At 40.2% G+C, this 21,559-nt stretch overlaps 1 protein-coding gene across 2 annotated transcripts; it reads left to right on the top strand.

The window, feature by feature from the left end:
• The first annotated feature begins 25 nt into the window (after window positions 1-25).
• On the top strand, window positions 26-21,373 carry GNPAT (glyceronephosphate O-acyltransferase). Of its 2 annotated transcripts, none has more exons than XM_017817557.1 (16): window positions 26-259; window positions 3,688-3,879; window positions 6,283-6,459; window positions 7,247-7,376; window positions 9,553-9,680; window positions 10,109-10,184; window positions 10,777-10,928; window positions 11,019-11,149; window positions 11,834-12,057; window positions 14,472-14,717; window positions 15,396-15,475; window positions 17,829-17,969; window positions 18,873-18,972; window positions 19,066-19,159; window positions 20,328-20,389; window positions 20,691-21,373. In XM_017817557.1, exons 1-16 carry the CDS (start codon window positions 26-28, stop codon window positions 20,732-20,734), a joined length of 2,211 nt encoding a protein of 736 aa, XP_017673046.1. In that variant the 3' UTR covers window positions 20,735-21,373. The 2 variants fall into 2 exon arrangements, with proteins under 2 accessions (XP_017673046.1, XP_017673047.1); XM_017817558.1 differs by having other exon boundaries at window positions 189-259; window positions 3,691-3,879.
• The last annotated feature ends 186 nt before the right edge of the window (window positions 21,374-21,559 follow it).

The following is a 21,559-nucleotide window of genomic DNA, read 5'->3' as shown; positions in this document are numbered from 1 at the left end:
CCCGGCGGCTCCCGTCGGCCCCGAGATGGCACCGCCCATGGCGCGGTGCCCCCGCCCTCCGCCGCCGCACCGCGCTTGGCAGCCGGGTCGGGGCGGCTCGGGGCCATGGGCGCCGCGGGAGGCTGCGGCGGGCGGGAGGGCACCGCGGCGGGGTAGGGCAGGCGATCGGGGCGCGGGGCGGCGCGGTGGAGCTCGCAGGACCATGGCGACAGCGGCGGCGGCGCCCGGGCGGGCGCGGCGAGGGGCGCCCATGTACTCGGTAGGCAGCGCCGGCGGCGGGAGCGGTGCCGGGGGGAAGGGGCTGCCAGCCTCAGCCACTGTGAGGTGCCGGTCACTCCGAAGCAGAATGGTGCAATCCCCCTCCGCTCTTCTGCCCCGAGTTGGGTCCTGAGGAAGCGGGGGCCGCGCTCCGGCGGGAGGGGCGAGGCCTCTCCCGGGCTCAGCGGGGTCGGGTGGCGGCCGAGCGGCAGCCGGACTTCTCCCCTCACCAGTTCACCTTCCTGGGCCCGCTTCTTTGCCCCAGCTGCACCTCCCGGACCTGTCGTGTCAGTCGCGACAGCCGGGGCTCCCCATTCCGAGCGCCGCGTCTCCCCTCAGAGCGGCTGTGCAAGGCCAGCCGGTTTGGGTAAGATGGGACGTGGCTCTTCCCTGGCGGGGGCTGTGTCCCGGAGGAGCTGTCTGGGGCGGCAGGTGTCCGGGCGCTCCGCAGGGTTTCAGCCCCGCAGAAAACTGACGTGCCAGCGGCGGTGAATGCAGCGCTGGGAGATTGTCATGAGCATGGAGTGGCAGAAACGGGTTTTCCCGTGTTACATGGTCGAAATTACTTTATTGACCTTGTTTGTTCCCTACAGTTCCTTTGCCAGCTTCAGACAAGGAGGTTTGAGTGTGGGGTGCTAAAGCCCCCCACCGCCGCCCAAGCATTTGGAGGAGGGGACTAGGGATAGAGGGAAATCGCTCCTTGTTTCGGCAGAGATTCCCAAACTTCTCTGTCGTCTGGTATACCAAATGCAACGCAAGCACCATCGTTACATTGCATATCCTAGTTACATGGAAGTGGAGAAGCTCCAGGCTCCCGCTCTTTTGATTCTGTACTTTGTCACTGTCACAGTAACTGTGCCTGTCACTGAATTTTCTCATGTCCAAGTTTCCAACAGTGTTTTTTAAGTGTGCTCTCTACCAGTTGGCAATTGAAGCTGAACAGCGGCTCGGCTGTAACATGTAAAAGCAATGTTATAAATCTTAAGTCGTTGGCAAAGTATGTGGTTTGGCTCCCTCAGTGCTCTTTCAGAACAGGGTGTAAAAACAACTATTGCCATGGAGAGAAATTAGTTGCATATCAAGTCTGAAAACATGAATGAGGAGCAGAGGCAGAGAGGTGATTTTTCACTGGGCTGTGGCCTTTGCAAAGCTCTGCTCACCAGAGCAGTGTTGGGGAATGGCTGTAGCAGTGCAGCGACTGCTGATGTGGCTGATGATGCCCTCGCTGAGTGCTGCTTTTCTTTGTCTGGGTTTCCTGTAGTTGCAAATTGCAGGATTTAAACTTTTGTAATTGACATAAATGTTGCTTATATTTTCTGAGAACTGACTCGTCACACACTGGTCTAAGAAGGTGTATACTTAGAGCCAAATAATATTTCTGCTGCTATTCTGAGCTATCCTTTTTTTTTTGCCATTACAGAGCATAAGGGATTTATTTCTGATTTATTTTTAATCAAGAGGGTTGATATAAGGTGTCAACAGCAACAGATGGCTAATACAAACTCTTTCCAGTCATCTTAACAGTTCTTAGCTTACTTAGCTCTTGCAAAATACCAACCAGTTTAAAGCTGTGGAAGAAGAAAGGTTGAAAACTGTAATGCTATAAACTGTACAGGGGGAAAAAAAGCCCAAAAAGTTTTACATGAATATGGGCCTGGATTAAATACCCTCTATAGGATTGTTTTGAAAGTCTTTGGAGAGTTTGTTACTGTGAGGCAATTCTTTAAAATGCAGTAGTGGAAAGAAAAGTTATACAATCTACTAAATGCGATTATAGTAGGATTGTCTCATTGGAGGACTCAAATCCCACTATAATGTTTGACCTTCTCATGTTCTTTTCTCCACACAGTATAGGCAGATTTGGAGACCATCCTTTTGCCTATACTGTGTGGTGAAAAGAACATGAGAAGGTCAAACATTATAGTAGGATTTGTGTCCTCCAGTAAAATGAAATTGGCTTTTGATGCAGTTAAAGCTTTGAAGGAATTTTTGTCATTCTTCAGTGGAGATATTCCTGATTTGAGTTTTTTTGTTTTGTTTTGCCAAATTATTTTGTGTTGATAAATGGACAGTGATTAAAGGTTTGCTTTCTACTTTAAATGTCAACTACTCTGTTAGTGTTGCTGATGTGGCCTGTGGGCAGCTGGCAGTGGAACCTGACTCCTTCTCCCAGGGTTGAAAACCCAGCTGCCACTGCAGGGCATTTTGCTTATCTGTTCCTGGTGTTCTCCTGCATGTTTGCTGGCCAGACTTTCTGCTCAGCACCAGAAAAGGTCACTGTAAGAGCCCATGAAGCAAAGTGGTTTATTTCCTCATTATCAGATTGGTTCTGCACTGGTCGTATATAGGAAGAAGAAGTGGAATGAATGAAAAGGATGCCTCTGCTACCCTTCAAGTGGTACTGTGGAGGAAGACATAAGCATTTTTATTTTTAGCATCTTCTTCTAATAGATATACTTGATCATAAGTGATACTTTTATATTTGCGTTTCACAGAGACTTACTCCAGTAGTCTTACTTCTCTGGTGGCTAGTGCTGCTGTTTTTAAGTTTAGAGAAGTACAATTTCAGTCTTGGAAAGACCAAGGGGTCATTCATACAAACTGTGGTGTTATAGGACATAATAGGAGACATCTCTCTCCAGCACAGAGGTCTACTGACTCAAGGGGAAGAATTTTTTCTCTGAGATTTTTGCAGTAGGATGGATATACAATTAGTTCTTGATGTGCCATTTGTTTTCCTGCTTAGCAATGGTATTGGTAACTCAGAGGCTGTGCTCTCTGAGTTACTGTGCTGTGTGCACCATACAGCATTTTGATCTTCATATGGCTGACGGCGTTGGGTTTTTTGTTTGTTCCTGCTTGGCTATGTTTCATGTACCTTATGTCCAAGCTTTGTGAAAACTACCACGAGTCACCAAGGTCTCAGATGCAGCTTTAAGTAGCAGGGATCATTTTTTGTCTGTTGATGATTGTGTTTTTATAATGTCAGTCATGGCATTGTCTTCATCAAGCTGTGAGAGTTGGAATCAAAGGTGTTTTAGTTAATACCTATTAATCATGGAGAGCCTGGAGGCAAGGGACTTTAGCTTTAATAGCCCAGCTGTTCTCTCAGCTTCTTCCTGTTGGGCGGAATTAAGTAACGTGGCATAGGGTGATTTGGGGATCTTTGCAGTTGAAAAGGGTTTGGGTGGGGTTTTGGGGGGTTTTGTTTGGTTGGTTGGTTTTTTGTTTGTTTTTCTTTTTAATTTCTTTCTGAATCACTGTTTCAAGCAGGTAATATTAGTTCCTGCACTCAGAGAGTGTGGAATACAGATGTTATTGAAAGCTAAAAAGAAACCCCAAAATGTTGCAGACATATTGCAACATGTAGCCAAGCAGATCACCAAATGGTTCAAGACAGTGTCTCATTCTTCATTTGTATGTTCCTAGCAGAAAGAGCTCACATCAAAGAAAAGAGATGAGTTTGAAGATATCTTGGAGGAAAGACGGTTGTCCAGTGACTTGAGATATGCAATGAAATGTTATACTCCTGTGATCTACAAGGGACTTTCACCTTGCAAGCCAAACGCTATTAAAAGTGCTGTTCTCCAGTCAGAGCAAGTTCAATATGTTATCAAGCAGGTGAGTCTGGACACTGAACTGTAAGATGAGGTAGGGTGGACACAGCCAAGCTTTGTGTGGCAGCAGGGAAAAAGAGCTTGTCAAAATGGTAGCTGTAGTTTGGAAGATAGCTCAGTAAATGAGTAACTTAAGAGCTATACTCTTTTGGCAGGAAAAACAAATACTGATTTATCATAGAGCTACCACGTCAGATAGCTCATTCATGAAACAGTGTCTTGATTTTGCATATACAACACTTTACCATTAACTTATCCAATGTGCCTGACTTTTTTTTTTTTAAATTTCTACTCCTACTCCACTGTCCTTGCCACAAAGCAGCATTGTGAAAGACAGAAGCACTCTCCTTCTTTGTAGACATTTTTGTGCTTTGGGGATGTCTTATTGTAATTTTACAGGCTAGTGATGTATTTATGAGCCAGTCCTAAATGCTACTTTCATTCAAATGAGAGTTACATTTCAGAGATAATTCTTTGAAGCACTGTCTAACATGTAACCATATTTTTGTTTTAAGATGAAGGGCAGCTGCTATTTTGTAATTAATAAAGTATTTTATGGTCAGACTGGCTGATATTTTATATTGTATTGAAATGCCTGAAATAAGAGTGTGTGCTAGTTAGCAGAGTAACTATTTTCAGTATTCATAAAAAATACTTCCAAGTGAATAGAAGTATATAAGATGTTTTGGTTAGTCCTGAGTGGTCAGTGGCTGCTGTAAAATTTTTCTGTTTGTTTATTTTAATGGTCAGTGTTACAAATGATGTATCAGTGTCTGTTATGATGTGACAAAGTAAACAATGTCCTGCAAAGTAGTCCTGTTGCACATCATGGATTGCTAAGTAGTATGAAATCCAAAAAAGTCTTTCAACTTCAGAGACACTAAAAGATTTACTGAAAGAAAATACTTTACAGAGGACTTGACAGAAAGACATTTGTATGATGTTTTCTTCTGAAGTGCTGCATTTTTGATGGAAAATTATTTTGATGGATATTTTCTGGGCTAGCATCACATGGTTGAAGGGGGTTAGCAGACCTCCCATTGCAGCCTAGTTACCAGCCTTGCACAGAGATTACTGAAACTATCTGAGACTGTCTTGGGCAATGAGCCCAACAGTCTACGATTAGTGACCCTCCTTCCTGAGCAAGGTTTACATGGCTTTACACAGGCATACTAGAATTTGTCCTCATGACAAATTGTTGAGGTTACTAAAGTTCAGTATTCAAAATGAAGGTCATTTGTTTGTTTTAGCTTACTATATGTCACTGATCTGGTTTTTTGATTCCTGATTTTGGGGAATAAGTGCTTAGTTCTATAGTGGATGTTCACTTAAATCACACAGGATGATCTGTGTGGTAATCCTTTTGCTGGTGAGTAAGAACAGTATCTCTCCCAAAAAGAAGAATTTTTTGGCTTCCTAAGAGAAATTGATTTTCTTAGGCTGAAGTGAAAGCAGCTTTTGACTTCTTTGAGCATTTAAAGTAATCAGTTAAAACTGCATGTGGAAATACTTAGGATGAAGGATAACGCATTTAAGAAAACACAACTGAAACAGTAGATATGATGGAGGAGATGGATTTTCACATATGTCGCAAAACAGAAATAATAGATAAACAGTGCTGGCTTCTAAACAGAGCTGTGCTTTTTTTGGTGGCTTTTTCTTCTTCCATTCCTTCTGTTTCCTCCTCCCTGTTCAGTAGAAGTCATATTCCCTATTCCATAATAGTAAAAGGCTTAACTTTTCAATTAAATATTTCCAGATTCAAAGTATCAAATAGGAGGGATGACCATTATTTAAATCTGTTTTAAGAAACTTCAAAAGGGAATGTGCATGGCAACAGAAAAAAAGTCATTAATATGCACAGTTGGTAGAGACAGTGCTTTGTATGCAATTCAGCTATCCATTGCCAAAGTAATACATTATTAAGAAATTGAAGTGTGACAGGGCTGAGGTTCTCTATAAACTCTAGCCCAAATGCACTTAAAATATTTCCGTTGTGATTATCTCTGCAAATGTAGGTTAAATTTTACTAGTCAAAGAAAAATGCACACAGCCTTCTTTAGACGGATAATATAGGAAATATTCTTTGAACTTAAATCTCCTCTGCACATGCTACAAGTTAAAACATTCAGATGGTGTGTTTGGTGTGGGGGGGAAATCATTGCACACCCTTCCCCCTACCATTGACATCTAAGCCCATTCTTGATTTTTGGACAGCTTTCACTTGGCTTTCTCGTGTTGACAGACACCAAACAGATTCTGTCTAATTAGATGAATACCTATCATATAAAATAAAGTCTTGTGGACTATTGCAGTAGTTCTGCCATAGTAGTTGTGGCACATTGGAATGGTGTGCATGCGCAAGGGGAAGGGAACAACTTCTCACCGCTATTTTGTTTCTCTTTAGTTAGCCAAAGAGATGGGAGAATCACCTGATATTATTCAAGAAGAAGCCACGGAAATCCTGGATGAGATGGGCCACCGTATGCAGTTAGGAGCTGTCAGATTTTTTGCCTTTACTCTGAGCAAAATATTTAAACAGCTTTTCCAGAGAGTTTGTGTGAATGAAGAAGGAATGCAGAGAGTGAGTACCGGTGGGGGAGAAAAAGTTATAATATTTTCATACCAGTCACTTAGACAAGAACTCTAATCTTTTAAGTAAAAAATATGAAAAATACCCTTTGGTATTTTTTAACAAATGTGGGAGGAAAGAGACATGATATGTAAGTATTTTAGAGGCAAACAGCAATTAGGACTTTTTGTACATTTTCCAAATACTTTCTATGGTAAGGAATACCATGTGCCCATGATTCTGTTAGATCAGCCACTGAAAGAGTCTTTTCTATATCATACTATAAAATAATAACACTTTTAGCTGAATTGGTTGTGAAAACAATGTTACGTGGCTGAGTGGACTGGCTGTTCTGCAAAACCTTCATACGACTAATGGTAGTGAAACACAGCACCTCTGAGGCAGAAGATGCTTTAGGTTTGCTTCAGTTTCCTGGGAGCCATTGTCTCCCTCTTTCATTTCAGGATGCTGCTGTTTTGGAGGGTGTACTGTATTCCCTGGAAGTCAGCAATGCCAGTCCTGATAGCCCCTATTTGGTTTTTCATCCCCATTAAGAGGGATTTTAATTAGACTATCACATAATGAGATGGCCCTAGTTTTTGAGTCCTGTGATACCTGTGAACCACAGGTTGCTAGTCTGGAAACAATGGCTCCAAATTTCCTATGGATTCCGTGCTGAGAAACCACCCAAACAAATCAGTTTCTGTTTGTCTTAAGCCCAGTGGAAGTTTACATTTGCAAATTTCAACAGTCAGTTGGTAAATACTGGAACAATATTGTTTGCACTGTTCTTTTTTAGTTGCAACACGCCATTCAGGAGCATCCAGTTGTACTGCTGCCCAGTCACCGAAGCTATGTAGACTTTTTGATGCTGTCTTATTTGCTATATACGTATGACTTGGCTTTGCCTGTCATTGCTGCAGGAATAGGCAAGTATGTTCTTTTAACAATGTTTTCAGGATTTGGAGAATCGGTAGCAAGGGGTATGGTAGCTGCACAAGTATTTGTGTTTAACATCTGTTCCAAATACGTCTTGTTAAAGCCTCCTTGGGGGAGAGGCTTACAATGTCTGAAAGCTTCTCACTGGTGCTGAGTTTTTTTTCGTAGCAAGTTCACCCAGGAGTACCCCATCTGCCCAAGGCTGGGGCAAATATAAGAGTTGCAAAGGCAACTTCTCTATTGCTTTTATGGCCTGGGAACAGGCAAAAACTTGCCCAAGAGCTACTGTGGATGCAGAACTTCTTTATACTTCATTATACAGTTTTAAGTGCAATCATAGTAGCCAGATATGAAGTGCCAACCACCTTGTGCTTGTTGCCACTGTGACTGATTCCCTTGAAGCATTGGCATAACTCTGTTATGTGAAATGCTGAGAGCAGAGCTGGCTGGGAAGCAAAATTTCATGTCAGAGGTCAGGATTTTGGACATACTTAGTTCTAAAGCAGACAAATCCAGTATATTTGTGGGAAACAATTCTTGAAGACTTGAACAGTAAATGTGTTCTGAGTTAATATGTGTTTTGAAAACCTGGACTCTGTAAGCACTTAACTGGGAAGCCTGATCTTGGAAGTCTCGGGTATCAACCAGATCTAAGCAGGCAGAAAACCACCTTAAGGTCTGGTGCAGCACTGTAATATGTACAGGTAAGCTAGCAAAGATCTGGGAACCTACTGCTTTACTGTAGTCTACTTTTCCAGTCAAGAGGTTGGAAAGACTTAATTCCCAGCAGAAGCTGGGAGAATGTGCTTGCTGTGGAAGATGAGATTCCCGTGTTCTTTGAGTTTGTATCTGGGTGATGCAGGTTAGATTCTGGTGAATTCAGAAGTCAATGTCTCATAGCTGCCTTGATCAAGGTGTTACATTATTATGTTAAAAATCTGCTCACATGCTCTCATAGGTATTGGTGTAATCCTTTGCTGACTTGGATTAGAGTCTTTTTGAGTTTTGGACCTCAAAATGGTATCTTATGATACTATTAGTTTAGCTTACAGGGATTTTTTAACGATTAACATTTTTTTAAGTGTTTTGGGTGCTTCAGGGTCAAAGTTCTCCTAAAGAATTAGGGGCTTGCAGCTTGATGTTGCATGTGTGTATTATTTTAAATTCCTCTGGAGCAAATACAGTTCTCTGTGGTTGTAGTTGTATTTACTGCATGTCGTGTTAGAGGTTCACAAGATGTGGTTTACAAACTCACTCTCAAAGTGATACTTGTGCTGAGTGGAAAGACACTCTCCTGATATAGATGGTAAGTGCCTTTGCTTTGTTAATTATCTCTTGGCTTCAAGTAGCATATAGATAGATCTGTGGGGATTAGCTAAGAGAAGGTAAACAGTTGTCAGTAACACTGGTAAATCCTCATGCAATACATTAGCAGGAATCTAACTGGTGCTAGGATCACGTTTCTGGCATCTATGATGTCTTCAAGGCAGTAATTGTCAGCAATGCAGCTAGAAATGTGAATTTATCTTAGTGAATAACTTCTCAAGTATTTCATGGATTGAAGTGGCAAGGAGGTTGAAGTGGCACATGGCCAGCTGCTGTTTAGACTTGTTTTAAATGCTTCCTTAAGAAATTTTTTAAAGTTAAGTGTTTCCTGGTTTTGACAAGTTAAGCATTGACCATCGTTCCTTAAAACTAAAAAATTTACAGAAAATTTTAGCTGGTTTGATGTACATCCCTCAAAGTGATGATTCAGGATCATAAATGATCTAATGTAGTTTAACTAGCCAGGTAATTTCTGTGTCTTCTAGGATACATTCAATAGTAACTGCTTTTTTCTACAAAAGAGTGAGACAATGTGCTTCAAAAATTTAGTCTTTATTATGGTTGAACTCTGGCCATCTAAATTATGAAAATAAATTGCTCTAAGTGAATGCAGCTTACCACAAAAAATTGAAAGGATATTATAATATGCCATTCATGTCTACATAAGTCTTGCTAGGCAATCTGAAGACAAATAAGCCTATTGGCAACAATGGAGTCCTTGTAAGAGATTTTCTGTATTCTGGTAATTGGGGTATTAGAGAACATGGTTGATTCTTCTGGCTGATATTAATCAATAAATTTTGTATGTGTGGTTTTGTTTTCTGTTTGATTGTTTTTCAGATTTCCTAGGAATGAAAATAGTTGGTGAGCTGCTACGAAGGGCAGGTGCCTTTTTTATGCGCCGTTCCTTTGGTGGGAACAGACTCTACTGGGCAGTGTTTGCTGAATATGTAAAAACAATGTTGCGGGTAAATAAATTACTAAACTCTCAAAATGTATGCTTAAGAAAGACTGTTGGAATGATTCATGTGAGATATGCAGGATGCTGTTATGGGTATGTGATTGAACGTCTTCATGGTGATCTGATTATGTCAGAATTGCTGTAGGTGAAGACCATTATTCTGTTATTACAGTTCAGCAGTAAGTGATAAACAAATTACTGCTTATCACTTGCTTTGGATTGTGTGCCCATATCTCATGACAGATACAATATTTTCATTAATTTAACTATATGGTGTGGCAAATAAAATAGGCATAGAGATGAATGAAGTTAGACATGCATATCTTCCATTAAAAAAAATAACTTACTTACACTTTAAGTACTTAAAACTATTTGTGGACAATAACGAATAAATGTTTTTTCTGACCAGCTTGTTTGTTTGTTTTACTTTTGAAGAGTGGCTATGCCCCAATTGAATTTTTTCTTGAAGGGACTAGAAGCCGCACTGCCAAGACTCTGACTCCAAAATTTGGTAGGTTTATTGAAAATGTGGAACTTTTTATTATTATTATTAGTGTTTTAATTACTGGCTATGTGCTTTGTAAGCTCTGAAGATAGGAAAGGATGTTAAAGTACAGGAAACTGGGGAAATCTGTCAGAGTACTGGAAAATATTATGGTTGGAGTTCCAAGGCCATACAAAGAGCACCAATACATGTCACTTGCACTCCACTGCTTTTGCTCCCTTTTATCCATTTTGTACTTAATTCAATTACTCTTTACCCTTTGCTTCCTAGAAAATAGGCATCTCCTGACCAGCAGAGAAATATTGTAATCTAACTGTAAAAGTAATGGAGAATCTTTAAAAGGAAGATACTGTGTGACCACAGAGCAGTCTGCTGAAAAGAGCACAAATAGCTATCTAAAAGCATTGCTCCCATTTACCTTCTGTTTTAAAGCTTGGGCAATATCTTGTGCTTCTGCTTGCTTGAAGAGAGAACAGGCACAGTGCACACCTGCTAGCAGTTTCTAAAATGCAGAGATACGCTTTTCAAAGTTAAATTGCAGTTCTTTTCCCTCTTTGAAAACGGCAGGTGATTCACTTCTTCTTTTTCCAATTTGCAGGTCTTCTCAGCATTGTGATGGAACCCTTTTTTAAACGTGAAGTCTTTGACACATACCTTGTTCCCATCAGCATCAGTTATGAGAGGATATTAGAAGAATCTCTCTATGCATATGAACTCCTAGGAGTCCCAAAGCCCAAAGAATCTACATCTGTATGTAAATTCCTTAAGAACAGGACATAAGTGGATCTATACACACCCTGTAGCATCAAAATTTGAGTTTTGCTCTTCCCATTTTCATAGGGGTTGTTAAAAGCCAGGAGAATCCTCAGTGACAATTTTGGTACCATACATATCTACGTTGGCCAGCCGGTGTCCCTTAGAACCTTGGCATCTGGGAGAATCAGTCGGTGCCCATACAATTTGGTTCCCAGGTACCTCATCTTTCCATGGTGTATGCACAGCAAAAACACTTGTTTAGTCCTCACCTATGTAAATAATTAAGGTGTTCTCTTGTACTTTGTTTTCAAGTTCTCTTGCCTCCCTTCATCTGACTGTTGAGACCACTGAACCTGTTTTGCCTTAGCAGAGGCTTGTCATGCTTGTGAATGAGTTTCTGAAATGGGTTGTTACTTGTGTGACTTTGCCCTGTGTTGAGAAGATGCCATTTTAACGTTTAATGATGATGTGTGAGCCAGGCAGAGCTCTATGTTCTGAGAATTCAGTGCTTTTGCCACTTGAAAATTTCCACCTTTCCCTCCCTTCCTGCTTTATTCCTGCAAACTGTTAAGTGACCACGTTTCAGGGAGCTGTAGCTGTGACTGAATTGGGTGGCTTTTGCAATTTGTTATGTAAAACATAATGCTTTTGAATTTTATTTGAAGATACCAAATGTACAGCATCAATACAGAGTTCTGTGCTTCAAGTACTGTCATGAAGCTACTGATGTTTCGCTCTATACTTCTGTTCTACATAGCACAGAGATAGAATCACCCTCTAGATGTTAGGTGCTGTAAAGTAGTTATGAGTCTAGGAGCAATATGGAAGAAATGAAGGGGGGTGTGATTTATATTCCAGTTTTTGGAGCTCTTTACTTTGAACTGCATTGTTCTTTTCAGGCATCTTCCCCAAAAGCCATCGGAGGATATCCAGGAATTTGTCAGTGACGTAGCTTATAAAATGGAGCTCCTGCAAATAGAAAACATGGTTTTGAGCCCATGGGTGCTAGTTGCTGCTCTCCTACTCCAAAATTTGCCAGCCATGGAATTTGAACTTCTATTAGAAAAGACCCTGTGGCTTAAAGGCTTAACACGGACTTTTGGAGGATTCATTGAATGGCCTGGTATGCACAAAAAGTGATTTCTGTTCCTCTTGTTGCTTATGAAGGAGAAATTAGATTTCCGTGGAAGCAGTGTATGATGACAGCTTTATAGAATGTTTTCTCAGAGTTGTAAATGGATTTTAGGGTATGCTAAAAATTATGCTAAAACCTGACAGGTTTTGACTTAACCTTTAGAAGATACTACTTGGAAAATTCTTAGGTGGAAGGAGAACAGATATTTTACTATTATATCCTAAATGAGGGGGAGATGGTAAGGTACTTGTATTAGAGTACTGACATTAGTCTAGTGTCTGTCTTTCTGAACCCTATGGAGGTCACAGGCAATTTTCTGATCTGCAACAGTTAACTTGGTGTAATGGTACATTTACGACTGTAATGTAAGTTGTTACTGTGGCAAAGAACTAGCAGAAACAAATGGGGGAGAAAAAATCAAAACTCTTCAGTTGTCTGTTAATTTTTAAATTTCACTTTATCTCCAGAAACAGTGATGACTTTTTGGAAAGAAGGCTTCTTTTGTGGTTTTATTTATATACTTATACACAAACACACTCTTTTTTTTAATATATATATGCAGGCTGCTGAAAGATTGATTGTCCTTTCAGATTTTCTGTTTTAAACTTCCCTCTGTGAGCCAGGGTGACACAAGTAATTAATTCTAGAGCCTCAGGATGTAAGTAGTAAAGCTAGCAAAGAAAAATATTGTGTAATGCACCATTTACCTTTTCACTGTAGGTAGACTTAAACCATGGATCTTTGCTTTTGTAGTCCTGTATATAAACAAGGATCCCTTTCACTACTGCAACAAAGAAATAGGAGCTGGCTACTGGTAGAACTCTGTCATTTCTGGAAAAAAAACACTTCTTTCAGGGATCCACACTGCAGGGGAAGCAGGCAAGTTCTGCTTCTGCCAGACTGGTAAAATCAAGAATTTCATGACAGTATTTGAACAATGTTTAGAATCTTACTGCACAGTAAACTGAACAACATACCACATTCAGGTTAGCTTATTTATTTTGTTTATTTTCTTAGCAACAGTGAATAAGCATTTGCTTTAGTAGGGTTGTGATATAGTTGGGGAATTGTTGGAGTGTGCTGGCTGTGCTCAAGGCATCAGTTGCATAGAAACAAGGTTTGTTGTTTTGGTTTAGATTGTCAATAGTTTGAAAGAATAAATACATTTTAAAGGCTAATTTGGTGGTGTCAGCAATTATGTGTACCCTGTCCATTCTTCTGTCTCCAAACAGCTAGTTGTTTCTTCCTTTGTGATGCAGATTGGTTGTTACAGGCAGAACATTTGCTTGACTGTTAGAAATTTTATATTCAAAACAGGAACTGCAGAATTACTTGCTCAGTCTTCTGCTTCCTATTGCATTGAGAAACTTGGGAGCTTTAGCAAAACTGGAATAGAGTAGGCTGAAGGAATAAATAAGATGCAAGGAGACTCTGCATGAAATCTGTATTAAAGGAAAAGAATAGGCGTTTTTTTCTGTCAGAGGCTATTTTGATGTGATACGCTTGTGGTGCTGTGAACATGCAAAATGTATTAAAATATTCAGTAAAAAGTATTTATTGCTTCTTTCCTTGAATGCCAAATTGATTCCAATTTTGATGCAGGGAATCTTTTGGTAGTATTTAAAGTCTAAGGTATTCTAAAAGGGTGAGTATATTTTCAAGAGCAGAGATACCGCTCTTTATCTGAATAAGGTTTGTGGTGTGTCACACTGACAAAAAAACTTTACCAAAGCTCACAGGTTTATGATACTCATGCCTGCCTTGGGAGAATTCTTTTTTTAAAAAACGCTGCAACCCGCACACTTCCTTACTTTAGACATTTTGAAAGGATTATCTTACATAACAGGAAGAGATTTAGGTACAGTCCAGTTTCTCATTAAGCAGGTATGTTACGTTACAATACTTATGTTAGGGTTTCCATAAATTTAATTTGGCATGAGGCTTTCCTTGTGTATGAGAGTTGATGAAAAGGGCTATAAGGACCTGTACGTCTGATTTAAAACTTGTAATGTCAGAAATGCCTAAGCAGAATTATGGTCTCCATTTCCTTGGTGATGAACGTATCCATCAAACCGATATCTCCTCTTTTTATGTGAAGGCTCAGAATACTCGTTCCAGAGACAAAGGAAGCATTTGTCATTGTTAGCCAGTGGAAGGAATTAAAGTGTTTGAATTTAAAGTGTTTTAATTAGAGAAATGTCTGGAATTAGTTCTCTCCATGTCATACTATTAGGCTGCCAGTTCCTGGTATGGATTGTTTTGGAACATCTCTCCAACTGAATGTTTGGTGTAATAATTGGTCTTCAGTGATAAAACTTAATGAAAGAGTGGTGCATTTTAGGCTGTTTCAGTAGAGTTATTCTCCCTTTTGCATCTTCCCGAGTGTTGTGTTTTCCTGTTAGATAACCTGTGTGCCAAAAAAGCAGTCCTATCTGGCCTCACCCTGCATTCCAACATTGCTCAACTTGTCGATGGCCACGTGGTCCTGAATGACAAAGGAGTGGAGGATGGAGCTACAGGGGAGATTGTCTTCAAGCGTGCCCTGGCCATCCTCATGTGTGCCACATACAGAAACCAGCTGCTGAACGTGTTTGTGCGTCCATCTCTGGTGGCACTTGCCTTGCAGATGACACCCAGCTTTAGAAAAGGTACATTTGGATTCTTGAGAATCTGCTGGCTTTGCTCCTTGTGCCATCAGCTGTGAGAGGAGCTTGAGGTTCCTGTGACTGCTAGAGGGAGCTATTTGAGACCATTATACTTGGGATAAGGCCCATGGCTTAAGGTGGATGTGTTGGGGGGGGCATGCGGGTAATTTGCTTGTCTTTTTTTTGTTTGTTTACCTTTTGATGCCTTTGGAAGTAGGTATATTGTGCTGAGAGGGCAGGGGCAAGGTGAGCTGATCTCAGTTCCTGGGTTCCAAATTGCACGCACCTCGTGCATTTATACAGTGCAGTCAGGTCTCAATCTTTCTTCCCGCTATTGCTTCTGAAGTAGTTAAGTGTTTTCCAATACTTGGTACTTAAAGAAACTTCGCAGAATTCATACCTTAGTTTTTTTGCAGCATCTGATTGTGTGGCATTTAAAGCATGTTCTGAGAAGCTACAACTCCTTGCTCTTTCCTTTTGTTAACAGTTGAATCAAGTTCTTTGAGTCCTTGCTGTTCTGTTGTGGTGGTTTCTGCTGTATGTGTATGTATGTATGCTTTTAATGTCAAGTCCATACTTTATTTGAAGTAGGTACTCTCTCAGATAAGGGATAAATGGCTTTTCACTTGCATGTCTTAAATTATGTTTTTAAACAACAGTACTTCACAATGTTTTTTCCAGAGGAAGTCTATAGCTGCTTCAGCTTCTTGAGAGATGTTTTTTCTGATGAGTTTATCTTCTTTCCTGGCATTTCATTGAAGGTAAAAACATGCTTTATACAAAAATACTGATTTACTTGCAGCCAACTAAAATAGCATCTGATTCCAGGGCTCTGCCAAACAAGTGCTTTGTGATAAACTCCTACGGTGATATCACCTTGATCTGTAAGTGGAAGGGAGAATTTTAAAGGGGGTCATTTTGTTAGTTGCAAAATGCAGTCTGAATCCACAAGGTTGTATATGCAATCTTTTTTTCCCTGAAATTGCCCAATTCTGAACTATTAAAATGAACTATAGCAGAAGTCTGGCTTTTTTGCATAAAGCTACCAGTTTTCTAGCACAGGAATAAAAATATATGTAAAGCAGTCTTTTAAATGAAGTGTAAATACTGTCCTCTTGCTCTGCAGTTATGAAAGAGACCTTGGGCAGTGAAGAAAAAAGTGCTAATGTAGATTTAATTGAATTCTGTCACAGAGTATGTTCTGTCAGCACAGAAACAAAACTGGAATTCTTGTTGAGGTTACACTAGGATAATTTTTTCTGAAAGCTCTTGCAGACTCTGTAGCAGAGGGGCACTGCTGCTCTTTGAGAAAGTGAAACTATAGGTATTATACCAACTAATGACCAACCGGTTTATGCCATTATCTTTGACAAATAGAGTATGCAATTCTAAATTTAAGTACCTATTGTCCTCTGGGTGATTATACCCCTTCTCCTGCTGCTGTGATTAGTTGTTTTGTACAGCTCCACGTGTGTGATCTGTGATGGCTGGGCTATCAGAGGCCGATAACACCCAGTGCCTCAGCTGTTCGAGTGTGCCTCTGTACCCACCTCTCCTTGACTGCACAGCATGGCAGTATCTGCTCCTGTAGTGTCTATACAATGGGTAGTGTTCCTCTTAGACCTTGAACTCTGAAGGTTTCTATGTTCCAGTGTATTACTAAACTTTTTTTTTTCAATATTTTGGTGGTTTACAGTTGAGCCCTTTTAGCTTTTTATTACTGGCATTTATCTCATGGAGAGTCAGGTAGTACATTGTGAACATAATGAGGGATGCAGCCTGTGAAGTCTTTTGAAGTGAGAACTTTCCTATGGCATAGCAGTGTCCCTCTTAAGAGTCTTACGGAAGCTTTAGTTGCATCCTGTTTTCTTGAAAAGAGTTTCCCCTCATTCTACCTCCTGCCCCATGCAACCATCAGCTCAAAGGCAGTACTGTTCCTGTGTACTGCCTTACTGCCGGGCTCAGTGTGCCTGTGTGCACCCCTAACACAGCTGGACACAGGCAAAGCGGGAACACTGCGGGCAGCACTTGCTCTCTGCAGGACTTGCTCTGTTAGTTTGTACACGAACCTGCTGAGTTGGAGCTGGCTCTGGTCCAGCCAGCTTGAAATGCAGGTGAGAACGGGCTTATCAGTAAAAAAACTGGTTCAAAATCATACCCAATATATATTGTTAAGTCCATGTGGAATTTTTTGTCTGGATTTTAAACCTATTACATGGGATTTTTGTCAATGCTAAGGCCAAATATCTGATGGTGATAGTTGTGATCTTTCCTGCATTAGAAAAGAGAGAAGCATAGTTTTTCTAAGAATATTCAAGGCTTGTGGCTATATTAAAATCTCATAGATTTTTATATAGAAGAGAATTGGGCTTTTTTAAAAGGCTGATTGGCACAGTTATGTTTAGTTTTATTTGTAGCTTTTTTTATTTTGTAGCTTTTTTGAAGTGGCTGAACATAGCAGGGAGCAGGAAGGTGGCTGACTATGACTGACTTTACTGGAGTCAGATGAAAGAGTTGCTGTAATGTTAAGCAATCTCTTACCCACCCCTCTATTTGTTCATGTGTCTGTCGTGTCTATGTGCCATGCCCTTGTGTTATCTGTGTGTGTCCCCTCCCCCTTATGCCCATATTGGCAGTTAAATGGTATTGTCATTGACATTTCCATAATTTGTAAACTTTTTGGCCGTTTTATTGCCTCTTTGGTAGAGGGCAGGTCAGTGAACTGTATTATCATTTATTGCAAACAGTGGACATGAGGTAAAGGCAAACCCTTACCTTAATAATAGATAAACAAAAAAGAAATACTCACAGAAAAAAATCAGACAACCTGACCCTATTTTGACAAAATCCTGAGGGAGGATTTTGCAATAGCAGCCACAACCACTTTCTTTGTGCCAAGGCCTGCTGTGCATCGAGATACTGCTGTGTTTAAGAACATGTTCCCACTGCCTTTTCGTAAGGTTATTTCTGGTAGATAGGAAAATATTGATTCAAGTCTCTTGAGAACTGAGTTCAGAAATGAAAGTCATGCCCTGTTGTGGTTTCTGTTGTTGATTTTGTGGGAAAAGGACTTCCTGTAAATATTGAAATGTCAGTTGTGCATCTCTCGCCCAGGATTTTGAGGAAGGATGTTTTCTGCTCACAAAATGTGATGCCATTCAAACGAGTCAACAGGAGATCTACCCTACTGACAAAGGAAGTGTAACGGTGTCTTTCTTGTCAGCTATGTTCAGACCTTTTGTGGAAGGTTACCAGGTATGATGTCCTTCAGAAAATTATCTTTTTTTTTCCTGTGTTTTATAGGGAAAGTAGGAGAGCTGTGATACTTCTGCAGCATAAATAGTGACTGTTTTCATGGTAGGCTAGTGCAAGAGTTACAAAATAGCAGTAAAACACCACCCTCTCTCCGGGATCCTGCTTTTAGCTTTTGACTCAGCCTTTTCCAGTTACTAAAGCAGTAACTATCTTGTAGTGTGATGGCTCATTGTAGGTTTTTAGGCTTCATGGGGAGTGTGCTGCTACCGGGTTCATTGTTCTTTTTTACGAGGAGCTCTTGCTTAATTCATTTTATGTGGCTGTCCTCCCAGGTGTGGAAATGAGTTTACATCTCCTATCTAATAGCTTTTATGGGAGTCATTAATTACATCTGTATCTCTTTAAATTCTTCTGGTTTTCCAAGGTTTTAAAGAGATTAAACACTTACATTCCTGTAGTAAGCAATGTATACAAATCCAGGAGGCTAAAATCTCAAGTATGTCAGCACAGGATTAGTGGGACTGTAGATGTTTAACATAGTGGAATCTGTTAATGATCTGATGTATGACTTGGGCCGAACTGTACTGATTTGCCCAGTTTTCCCATCTGTGAAACACATATTGCTTTACAGAAATTAAACTGTTTTTTATTGTTAGAACAGGAATGTTAAATTAATGTCTAAGATAACTATTATAGAAATACTGAACCTTATTTTAATATTGGGATTCTTATGCCTGTAAAACAGTAATAAAACTTTCAGATGCCCTGTGTAGTGACCTTTTGAGTTCCTCTCCTACACTTTTCAAAGTGGAATAGTAATACTCACAAGGACATGTCTGTTTGTAATTCATAACAAGCTGACAATCAAAAAGAAAGGAATGCTAATTTTCTTTAAAATGTTAGTTAATTTTCAGATACCTCTCAAAGGAAACGAAAGAAGCATTTACTGAGAAGCAGTTTATACCTGGCGTCCGCAACTTTGTTTTTCAACTTCTTGAGAAGGGTGTGTACAACTGTTATGCAATATGATTTTACAAGAGTAGCCTGTTAATAGAAAATTATAAAAATTTTAATTGTGTTTCTGCTCTCTCCATAGGGGTTACGCAGTGTTATGAAGCCCTGTCTTCTGACATGCAGAAAAATGCCTTAGCAGCTCTTGTGCAACTAGGTGCTGTGAAGAAAAAGAAAATGTAAGCAATGTTGGCTTTTTGATCTGTAGAAGTCAGTGTGTAGTCTTAGTGGCAATTCTTAATGTCTGAGCTCTTAGTATGAAACAAAACAGCAGAACCCCAACTGCCTGAGCACCAGTCAGATAGTGGATTTCTGGAATCATAGTGAAGACCTGGTAGTTCCTTTCTGTACAAGCAGAATGGCACATCCTCATAGTGAAAAGACTTCTGTAGGACCTAGCAACAAAATTCATTAACTTACTAGTAGGCTGCTTCTGAGTCCCTTTACCTTTTGGTTTTCAAATTTTCTCCCAAGGCTCTGATAAGCAGAAAGAACAGAACTGCTTATTTGTAATATGAGAGTTACTCTGTGTGTTACAATAAGCCTTGTCAGGCAATGTAAGCAAAAGTCAGGAATACTACCGCTTTGGGGGAGTTCAGCACTGACATCTCAAAGCAATTTAACTGAAAGCTTAATCATTAAAGTCTTTTAACAGTTCATAGTTTTTAGGCCTAAGATTAAAATTCACCATTGTTATACAAAAGTATGGTGATACACATTATTGTGTTATCAAATTAATTTGTGTTGTGGTGCTTCTTACTATATTTAAAAGTATGACCAAGGAAGTCCCTGCAGTGTCTTGAGTGTTTCACAGAACATAGTTGTCAGGTGATGACCCTGAGGTATTTCCTTATGCCTCCGTTCAGGAAATGAATAGGTTAAGGTTTGTAATGCTCTTGAAAAGTGCACAAAATACTGTAGTTGTTATGTCCCCTGCCACGCCACTGTGCTAGATAGATGTGTATACCTAAATTTCACTTTCAAGTAAAAGGAATAAATTGCGTGCAACAAAATTTGACACCAGATGAATATTTGGTTCAGTTTCAGAGAGTCTTGAAAAATACAAGATTGAAAACAAATAATTGTTCTCTTCCTGCAGTTGTCCCCTGTTAAAATTGAGGGAAGAGGGAGGCATGGGGACTGTGAACAAGAGAAAGGATAAAGAAAGCGTAACTCTTCTTGAGTAGAAGTCTGATGTCCTTAAATTTAATATTAATATATAAATACTATGTAATTGTGAAAATGTTTTAAGTCAAGTTTTAATTCAGGTTTAATTCATATTTGTGTGGAAATTACTGGAATAAGAAATATTCATTGAAAAAACTTTTTTTTTTCTTGTAACTATAGGTCGAATGGATTCACTTACAATGTAAATCAAGAGGCTGTTAGTAAAATCCTGGACATGTTTGGTAAGTGTTCTCTAATTAATTTGAAGAGAGCTTATCCAGTTATAAATTACTTTTGGACAATGCACGTACATTCGGTGTAGTGCTTTTTCCCTAGTAATTCCATAGATTTAACTGTGTAAAAATCCTAGTAATATTTTTTTTACAATACTTTCTCTGGTGTCATTGGCTGCAGCTTTGAATCTCCCTTCTTTATTTCGCATACTGTGCAAACCAATGACCAAGAGAAATGAAGTAACAAGTAGTTAAATGGCATGGTGTTTGTAGCAGGTTGATCAGAAGTGTTTACCCTTTTTTTTGTTAGATGCTCGGATACCTGTACAGAAACCTGTGGCTGCACGACTCTAAGTGGTTCCTGATACTGTGAGTGGATGTAAGTGCCTGCTGAGAACACGGACCACTGCCCCACTGGAGCAGGGATGGGAGCGGGCAAGGTTCCCCTCTTGCCCAGCCAGCCTGCAAGCTGAGAGGCAGAGAGGTGTTTTACAGCTGGGCAGCTCTCCATGACCGCTTAGGAGTTGCTGCTGTGAGGGTTAGAGTTGTATTTGTATCCTCACTATCTTTTGTTTTTTAAAACAAATTAAACATTGTCTTTTTTTTTAATGATAAGTATTTAAAGAGACGTGAACAGTAATCGCTACCTAAATACGTTTTTCTAGACTTATAACAAGGAATGTGATTGGTTTCAAATATTTCATGGATATGAAAATGTAACAGGGAGTTGAAAGACTTGCTATTAATATTTAGAAAAAAAAACCATTGCGGGCTGGCTAAATGCAAGGCAAGGCATTCATAAGGAATGAAGAGCACAAATCAAACCTTGGGCAATAACCAGGACTGCTAATTGTGTTGCGTTTTGTGTTTTGGTATTTTTTTGTTTGGGTTGGGTGTGGGTTTTTTTTTTTTTTTTGAGGCAACTTGGCATTATTTTAATTACTTCATGAATGTTATATTTAAACACTGAATTAAAGCAGCGCCGTTAACGTGTCTGTCTGTCATCTCTTCCCCCCCTTCCCATCGCTGACTGCGGTGCCCGTTACAGACCCAAAGCGGGGACAGGCGCGGGGGGAAGGGGAGCGAGCGGGCGGATCCCGGGAACGCCGGGGGCGGGGCTGGGGCGGGGCCTGGGGCGGGGCGGGCTGTTCCGGGGAGCGGCCGCCGCTGTGCGCGGGG

The sequence above is a fragment of the Lepidothrix coronata genome, unplaced genomic scaffold, assembly GCF_001604755.1.
Source record: "Lepidothrix coronata isolate B3197 unplaced genomic scaffold, Lepidothrix_coronata-1.0 Scaffold61, whole genome shotgun sequence".
NCBI classification, from domain to species: Eukaryota; Metazoa; Chordata; class Aves; order Passeriformes; family Pipridae; genus Lepidothrix; species Lepidothrix coronata.
Note: the sequence above shows the minus strand (reverse complement) of the source record. Positions and strands in the feature narration are given on the sequence as shown.